Source organism: Rhinopithecus bieti, unplaced genomic scaffold, assembly GCF_001698545.2.
Source record: "Rhinopithecus bieti isolate Rb0 unplaced genomic scaffold, ASM169854v2 scaffold_22745, whole genome shotgun sequence".
In the NCBI taxonomy this organism is placed as follows: Eukaryota; Metazoa; Chordata; class Mammalia; order Primates; family Cercopithecidae; genus Rhinopithecus; species Rhinopithecus bieti.
Window position 1 is genome coordinate 712,326 of NW_016810815.1, and position 9,385 is coordinate 721,710.

The window sequence follows — 9,385 nt, forward strand, 5'->3', positions numbered from 1 at the left end:
ACGGAATCTGGCTCTGTCGCCCAGGCTGGAGTGCAGTGGTGCGATCTCAGCTCACTGCAAACTCCGCCCCCGGGTTTACACCATTCTCCTGCCTCAACCTCCCGTGTAGCTGCGACTACAGGCACCCGCCACCACGCCCGGCTAATTTTTTTTTTTTTTTTTTGTATTTTTAGTAGAGACGGTGTTTCACCGTGTTAGCCAGGATGGTCTTGATCTCCTGACCTCGTGATCCGCCTGTCTCGGCCTCCCAAAGTGCTGGGATTACAGGTGTGAGCCACCGCGCCCGGCCAAAAAATGAGTTTTAAAATAAACCTGAGGAAAGCAGAAGCAAAAGATTAATAAAGAAAAAATATATTAATACAGAGCAGAACTGACAAGGAAATCCAAGAGCAAATTTTAAAAATGAAAATAAAGAGCTAATTACCTAGTCAAGAAAAAAGGACAGTTCCTACTCTCATAGGACTATGTGAAAGAAAGTGTGTTAGAGAGCAGGACACTGGCACAAAAACAGACACACGGACCCAGAAAGGAGAACCTGGAAATAAAGCCGCACACCTCTAACCACCTGATCTTCAACAAAGTTGACAGAAACAAGCAATGGGAAAAAGACTCCCTACTCAATCAATGGTGCTCGGATAGCTGGCTAGCCACATGTAGAAGAGTGAAACTGGGCCCCTACCTTTCACCATCTACAAAAATTAACTCAAGATGGATTAAAGATTTAAATGTAAAACCTTCAACTGTAAAAACCATACAAGAAAACCAAGGAAATACCCTTCTCGACCTTGGCTCTGGCAAAGAATTCTTGGCTTAAATCTTCAAAAGCAATTGCAACAAAAATGAAAACTGACAAATGAGACCTTACTAAAGAGCTTCTATACAGCAAAAGAAAACTATTAGGGCCAGGCACGGTGGCTCACACTTGTAATCTTAGCACTTTGGAAGGCCAAGGCAGGACGATCACCTGAGGTTAGGAGTTCGAGACCAGCCTAGCCAAAAAGGTAAAACCCAGTCTCTACTAAAAATACAAAAATTAGCTGGGTCTGGTGGTAATCCCAGCTACTCAGGAGGCTGAGGCATGAGGATCGCTTGAGCCTTGGGGGTGGCAGTTGCAGTGAGCTGAGATTGTGCCACTGCACTCCAGACTGGGTGACAAAGTGAGACTCTGTCTCTAAAAAAAAAAAAAAAGAAAAAAACTATCAACAGACTCAACACACAACTGAAAGAATGGGAAAAGATATTCAAAAATTTGCTTCTGACAAAGGTCTAGTCTCCAGAATCTATAGAACTTAAAGCAACAAGCAAAAAACAACCACGTTAAAAAGCAGGAAAAGACATGAGCAGATACACTTAAAAGACATACAAGTGGCCAACAAAGAGATGAAAAAATGCTCATCATCACTAACCACCAGAGAAATGTAAATTAAAACCATGACGAGATATTCTCTCACACCAGAAATAATGGCTAATATGAAAAAGCAAAAATTAATAGATGCCGGTGAGGCTGCAGAGAAAAGGGAAAGGTTGTAACTGCTGATGGGAAAGTTAACTAAATTAGTTCAGTCACTCCGGAAAAACAGTTTGGATAGTTCTCAAAAAACTTAAAACAGAGCTACCATTTGACCCGGCAATCCCATGACTGTGTAAATACTCAAAGGAAAAGAAGTCATTCTACCAAAAGACGCATGCACGCGCATGTTCCTCATCGTGCTGTTCACAACAGCCAAGACATGGAGTCAACTCAGGTGCCCACCAATGCTGGTCGAGATAAAGAAAATTCCACATGTGGAATAGGAAATACATGTGGAATACGATGCAGCCATAAAAAATGAAGTCATGTCCTTTGCAGTGACATGGATCATCTGGAGTCCATTACCTTAAGTGAATTAATGCAGGAATAGAAAACCAAATACTGCATGTTATCATTGATAAGTGGGGAAGCTAAACACCGAGTATATATGGACACAAAGATGGGAACAAAAACCACTGGGGACTACTAGAGGGAGGAGAGAGAAAAGGGGGCATCAGCTAAAAAACTACCTATGGGGTACTACGCTCCCTACCTGAGTGATGGTATCATCTGTACCCCAAACCCTGGCATCACATAATACAACCATTTAACAAGCCTGCACACATACCCCTGAATCTAAACTAGTAAGGTGAAATTATTTAAGAAAAAAAAAAGTATGTATTAGAAATGATTTGGCTAAATATGCAGTGAAATGGGAGAACGTTCATCGAATTCTGCTAAGTGAAATAGAAACATGACAGAGCAGAATAAACCCACTTTGAGAATATGAGCTGGGCACAGTGGCTCAAGCCTATAGTTCCAGCACTTTGGGAGGCTGAGGCGGGTGGATCACTTGAGGTCAGGAGTTCCAGGTCAGCCTGGTCAACATGGTGAAACCTTATCTCTACTAAAAATACAAAAATTAGCCAGGTGTGGTAGGGCGCACCTGTAATCCCAGCTACTTGGGAGGCCAAGGCAGGAGAATCGCTTGAATCTGGGAGGTGGAGGTTTCAGTGAGCCAAGATTGCGCCACTGCACTCCAGCCTGGGCGACAGAGCAAGACTCCAAGAAAGAAAAGAAAAGAAAAGAAGAAAAGAAAAGAGAAGAGAAGAGAAGAGAAGAGAAGAGAAGAGAAGAGAAGAGAAGAGAGAAAAGAAAAGAAAAGAAAAGGAAAAAGAAAAGAGAGAATATGATGGAAAGGACACAAATCAAAATGTTAGATGCCATCTTTTTGTGGGATTAAGAGTGATTTTAACTTTTGTGTTTTCTCTATTTTCCAGGTTTTCTGTGGTGAACATGAATTTACTTTGTTCATTGCAGAAAACTTGTAAAAAACAAAACAAAACAAAACCAACAAGCGGGTGATCGGGTGGGATGGCCCACACCTGTAATCCTAGCACTTTGGGAGGCCAAGGCTGGAGGATGGCTTGAGTCCAGGAGTTCAAGACCAGACTGGGCAACATGGCAAAACCCTGACTCTACAAAACTTAAAAAAAAAATCAGTTGGGCATGGTGGCATGAGCCTGTGGTCCCAGCTACTTGGGAGGCTGAGGTGGGAGGATCGCTTGAGCTCAGGAGGTCGAGGCTGCAGTGAGTTGTGACTGCACCACTGCACTGCACCCTAGGTGACAGACTGAGGCCCTGTCTCAAAAAAAAAATAAAACAGGCCAGGTGCGGTGGCTCACACCCGTAATCCCAGCACTTTGGTAGGCCGAGGGGGGCAGATCACTTGAGGTCAGGAGCTCGAGACCAGCCTGGCCAACATGGTGAAACCCAATCTCTACTAAAAATACAAAAAAATTAGCTGGGTGTGGTGGTGCATGCTTGTAATCCCAGCTAACCAGGAGCTGAGGCAAGAGAATCGCTTGAACCCAGGAGGTAGAGGATACAGTGAGCCGAGATCATGCCGCTGCACTCCAGCCTGGGCGACAGAGTGAGACTCAGTCTCAAAAAATAAAGAAAGAAAGAAAACAAACAAATGACAACAAAAAACAAGCCAACCCTACCATTCATATTGGGGGGAAGAAAAGGATGCCTCCCAAAGTTAATTTCCTACTTACCCAGGGCCCAGCTGTGAGGAAACCAGCAGCCATTGCTTCCTCTCCTGTGTTTTCCTCTTGGGGAAGGGCAGGGTCTGGGGAAGGCAGTACTAAAGAAAGAGAAGAAAACGAATAAGGTTAAAAGCAGTTTAGGAAGTCACCAATTCTCACTGTGAAGAGGGTACATGGCAGGTACCTACAGGGCACGTGGGCTGAATCTGCAGACCTGCAGTGTGATGTAAATTTCTCCATTCCCTCCCACCTCAGAAATTCCATCAACTCAGGCATTAGAGTGTTAACAGACTCACAAGTATCCATGATCCGCCACTTAGCAGCAGTGTGAAAATCACGTAACCTCTCTAAGTCTCATTTTTCTCATCTGCAAAATGGGGATGATAATCCCTTGTAAGGTTGCTGTGGAGATTAAAGGAACATACAGATAAAGCACTTGGCAAATGCCCAGCATTTAAGTATACAGCTTAAAGAGATTATCTATTACTTAGTTCTTTGAAGAAAGTGGCTCTGCAAATTTAAGGCATTTGCTTAAATGAAGAGGTCTGGGCAGAGAGTCTCACGTCACACCATATATAAAAATTAACTCAAAAACAGATCAGAGACCTAAAGTTAAGTGCAAAACTCTTGGCCAGGTGCAGTGGCTCACGCCTGTAATCCCAACACTTTGGGAGGCTGATGTGGGCAGACTGCTTGAGCTCAGGAGTTCGAGACCAGCCTGGGAAACATGGCGAGACCCCATCTCTATTAAAAATACAAAAATTAGCCAGGCATGGTAGTGCATGCCTATAGCCCTAGCTACTTGGGGGGCTGAGGTGAGAGGATCGCTTGAGCCAGGGAGGTCGAGGCTGTAGCAAGCTGTGATCACACCACCGCACTCCAGCCTGGTTGACAGAGACACTATTTAAAAAAAAAAAAGAAAGAAAAAAATGGGTAGAACTCTTGGAAGAAAACCATACATCTTTGAGAGTTTGGATTAGGCAATGAGTTCTTACATATGACACCAAAAGCACAAGCAGCAAAAGAAAAAATAGGTAAGTTGGATTTCTTCAAAATTGAAAACTTTGTGCTTCAAAAGGCCCTGTCAAGAAAGTGAAGAGGCTGGAGACCAAGAGTTCGAGATCAGCCTGGGCAACATAGTGAAACCCCGTCTCTACTAAAAATACAAAAATTAGCCATGGTAGTACACACCTGCAGGCCCAGCTACCTGGGGGCCTGAGGTGGAAAGATGGCTTGAGCCCAGGAGGCAGAGGTTGCAGTGACCTGAGATCACATCATTACGCTCCAGCCTGGGCAACAAAGCAAGACGCTGCCTCAAAAAAAGAAAAAAGAAAAAAATTTAGTTATTGACTGGGTGCAGTGGCTCACACTTCTAATCCCAGCACTTTTGGAGGCCAAAATGCTGGCTTAGCACATCACTTTCTGTGTGTGTGTGTGGTTTTTTTTTTTTTGAGATGGAGTTTCCCTCTTGTTGCCCAGGCTGGAGTGCAATGGCACAATCTTGGCTCACTGCAACCTCCAACTCCCGAGTTCAAGCGATTCTCCTACATCAGCCTCCCGAGTAGCTGGGATTACAGGCACGCACCACCATGCCTGGCTAATTTTTTTTTTTTTTTTTTAAGTAGATGGGGTTTCACCACATTGGCCAGGCTGGTCTTGAACTCCTGACCTCAAGTGATCTGCTTGCCTAGGCCTCCCAAAGTGCTAGGATTACAGGTGTGAGCCACTGCATCTGGCCCTACTAAATTCTTAAATGGGCAAAATATTTGAATAGCTATTTCTCCAAGCAAGAGATACAAATAGCCACTCCACACATGAAACTGAACATCATTAGTCATTGGGGAAAAGCAAATGAAAACCACAATGACAGAACATATCACACCTACTAACATGACTATAATAAACAAGATGGAGAATAACAAGTGTTGATGAGGATGTGAGGAAACTGGAAACTTCATACACTGCTGAGAATAGAAAATGCTGCTGCCACAGTGGAAAAAGTTCAGCAGTTCCTATGAAAGTTAAACAGGGTTGTATGACACAGTAATTCCACTTCTAGGTACATGCCCAAGAGAAATAAAACATACACACACAAAACTTCACTGAAGAATGGATACACAAAATGTGATCTCTCTGTACAATGGAGTATTATTCTACCATAAAAAGGGATGAAGTACTGACACATGGTATAACCTGGATGAACCTTGAAAATGATGTGCTAAGCGAGACACAAAAGGTCACATATTGGCGGGGCGCAGTGGCTCCCGCCTGTAATCCCAGCACTTTGGAAGGCCGAGGCAGGTGGATCGCCTGAGGTCAGGAGTTGAAGACCAGCCTGGCCAACATAGTGAAATCCTGTCTCTACTAAAAATACAAAAAATTAGCTGGGTGTGGTGGCAGGTGCCTGTAATCCAACTACTCGGGAGGCTGAGGCAGGAGAATCACTTGAACCTGGCAGGCGGAGGCTGCAGTGAGCCGAGACTGCACCATTGCACTCCAGCCTGGGCAACAAGAGCAAAACTCCATCTCAAAAAAAAACAAAAAAACAACAAAAAAGTCACATATTATGAGTCTACTTATTTAAAATGTCCTAGGCAAATCCATAGTGACAGAAAGTAGATTCGTGGTTGCCAGGAACTTGTGGAGAAATGAGGGACTGGGGAGTGACTGCTAAAGGCTATGGGTTTCTTCTTCAGTTAACAAAAATGTTCTGGAATTAAATAGTGATGGCTGCAAGACTGTGAAAATACTAAAAATCACCGAATTGTTCACTTTAAAAGGATGAATATTATGGTATGTGAATATCTGAATAAAACAAACAAATAGATGTGGATTCCGATCTTAGGACAGACCTTTTGTTACTGAGAGTTATCTAACCTGACAGCACTTCCTTTCCTTTTTTGTAGTATGGGGAAGATGATGACCATCTGCTCTGCTTTCTCAGGTCGCTGGGGAAGATAAAACAAAATGCTGGATGTGAAATCGCACTCTCTACTCCTCAAGTGCAAGACCAAATATAAGGACCTCTTGGCCAGGAGCAGAGGCTCACGCCTGTGATCCCAGCACTTTGGGAGGCCAAAGCCAGTGGATCACTTGAGGTCGGGAGTTTGAGACCAGCTTGGCCAACATCGTGAAACCCCATCTCTACTAAAAATACAAAAATTAGCCGGACGTGGTGTCGGGCACCTGGAGTCCCATCTACTCAGGAGGCTGAGGCAGGAGAATCACTTGAACCTGGGAGGCAGAGGTTGCAGTCAGCCGAGATTGCGCCACTGCACTCCAGCCTCAGCGACAGAGCGAGACTCCGTCTCAAAAAACAAAACAAAACAAATCAAAAACAAATATAAGGACCTCTTGATCTTGGAGACAGCACCAAATTCTGGATGTAAAATTGCACTTACAATACTGTGGAGTAACAGACCAAATACAGTTGATCTAGGGGGTGAACAGCACAGGTGTTGGTGGTTAAGACTTAAAAGCGGTTGCCTGCTTACACATTTGTTCTGTACCACATTCAGGGTGCTTTCAAAGGTGTTATTTCATTTGAGGATTACAATTCTCAGAGGTAAACAAAGTAGTTAACGTTATTTTGTTCTTTCTTCCATGGAGAAATACGGGTTAAGAGACCTGGCTGGTACCTCACAGCTTTCAAGAACCTGTGCCTTCTAACTGCAAATTTCCCCGTCCTCCACAACTTCACAATCCTACTGGGCTGGCCTGTCCTCAAACTTTCCCAGCCAGGCATCCCTGGCTGCTTCGAGAAGGGCTAGAAGAAGAAAAGCGACAAAGGAGTCCTCCGAAACCCACTTCTCCCTACTCTCCACTGTCATTGGTCCATCAGGCAGACTAGGGTACGTGGTACAATACTCAGAAATCACGCAGGTATGAGGTCCTCAAACTTTTTTGACCCCCGAATTCTTTACTCAAAAAAGGACTGTAGGGGTACATGTTCTCAGGATCTCCTGGGGCTGTGTCACGGGCAAAGAAAGAAAAAAGGATTGTCTCCAACTACCTGTAGGAGAGATAAAAAGAGTTCTGATCCGGCTCACACAGCGGCAGTCGTAGGCAAACAAAGCAGCAGCCGATTTCTTGATGATCGCTCCCTCTATCACTCCTCACCTCCTTCCTCCAGCATTTGAGTTCCACCTGGCGCCACAGCCTCCCAGCAGTTCTCTGGGAGTCAGGGTCTATCTACAGCAGCCCCCACCCCGTTCTGCAGGGCTGCTCCGACGGCTCCCAGGTGGGACTCTTCCTCTCCAGCCACTCCCCATAGAGGCACGGTTTGATCCTGCGGTGCTGGGTCGCGGGAGATCGGACTGGGCCTGCCCAGCTGGGAGGTCCACTCCGTCTCCCCAGTCACAGCCACTCTTTGGCTCGGCCTCAAGCAGAACCTGGTGAAAAAGCCGCTGCCGGCTTTCCGAAAACGACTGGCACCTGGCAACTGTCAACAATCGACCGGCAACCGCGAGAGATCAAGAACCGCTCCAGGTACTGCCCAACACCAGGTCCCGGCTCCGGCGCCAGAGGGTCGCGCCTGAGTGGCGCCACTTCCGGTCATGCGCACACGCCCAGCGGCGGCCTCACCGGACTCCATTTCCCAGAAGTCGCCGCGGGGCTCTGTTTCTGGCCAGTCTTTTTCACTCCTGCCGCCAGGTTTGTGATACACACACGCTCAGGGATTGTACTTCCCAGAGACGCTTCCGCCTCTGCTTGCTCCCAGAATATATTATCCATCGTGCTTTTTTGTTGCATACGTCTTTAAAGTCCACCAGAATCCAACGATACGGAGCTTCGGGGACGGGAAGCGACTTAGCCGCGAGGGATCCTGGGAACGCTGGGTTTACGCAGGCGCCTATCTTCGCTGTCTCTAGGCACCAGGTTTCCCCTCCGCGGTTCGCTGCGCGCGGTACGCCTGTCCCTCCTTGGCTTCCATTCAGGGCAGTCCCCAGCCACCCTCAGGGTCCTCTTGAGCCGTACTAAAAGTCTGGGAAGACTAAAGGAAACGAGATATCCCTCAGTCTGAACAGGACAGCAGTGGGTGAGTGGCCTGGGGCCCTTGAAGTATAAAAACCTATGGGCCGGCGGGAACCGCTTCAGTCATTTCAGGGGCAGTGTTTGATCAGCGCTTTTGCGGGAGGAGGTTCCTGAATACTGTGTCCCTTAAGGGCTTCCTTGCTGTAGGCTGGGGATGTTTCAGTGGGCTTTCCCTCGAGCCCATTGGAAATCACTTCTCAAGCAATTTTCCGACGATCAACTCCTTTTTATAGGCATTTTGTCCTTAAGGGGAGGGGACTGGGTTACCCAGGAAAGAAGTGAGTATGGGGATTCTAAGGCCCCTTTTCATTTTGTCTTGTCTCTGTCTCTTTCAGTCACAGCTGGTGGCATTTTTGCCAGTGTAAGTTTCTTAATTTTGTGGGTCTTCCTATGAATCTTACTGGGATTCGCTCCATCGGACAAGCCACAGTCACAGATGTCTTTGAGCTAGCCCTTCTCTACCTTGGGCAGCTGTAGTTTGGGGCTTACAGTTTTGTAAGAAGTCTGAAGTGGGTCTTGCCATGCACGTCCGTGTGAAGAGACCACCAGACAGACTTTGTGTGAGCAATAAAGCTTTTTAATCACCTGGGTGCAGGTGGGCTGAGTCCCAAGAGTGAGATAGGGGTGGGGCTGTTTTACAGGAATTGGGTAGGTAGTGGAAAATTACAGTCACAGGGGATTGTTCTCTGGCGGGCAGGGATGGGGGTTAGCAAGGTGCTCAGTGGGGAAGCTTTTGAGCCAGGGCGAGCCAGGAAAACGAATTTCACAAGGTAATGTCATCAGTTAAGGC

The 9,385-nt window shown here is 46.3% G+C and overlaps 1 protein-coding gene across 9 annotated transcripts in view; it reads right to left on the reverse strand.

Annotated features, from left to right (window-relative positions):
- ZNF79 (zinc finger protein 79) overlaps nucleotides 1–8,109 on the reverse strand; it is a 20,731-nt gene extending 12,622 nt beyond the window's left edge. The window contains exons 1-4 of one of the 9 annotated variants that reach the window (XM_017892827.1): nucleotides 7,574–8,109; nucleotides 6,439–6,509; nucleotides 3,858–3,928; nucleotides 3,571–3,659 (exon numbers count right to left, since the gene is read on the reverse strand). In XM_017892827.1, coding sequence (XP_017748316.1) covers nucleotides 3,571–3,659; nucleotides 3,858–3,867 — 99 coding nt within the window. In that variant the 5' untranslated portion in view covers nucleotides 3,868–3,928; nucleotides 6,439–6,509; nucleotides 7,574–8,109. Of the gene's footprint in view, nucleotides 1–3,570; nucleotides 3,660–3,857; nucleotides 3,964–6,413; nucleotides 6,510–7,573 lie in introns of all 9 variants that reach the window. The other 8 variants (XM_017892823.1, XM_017892826.1, XM_017892824.1 and 5 more) reach the window with 8 other exon arrangements.
- Between the last annotated feature and the right edge of the window lie 1,276 nt (nucleotides 8,110–9,385).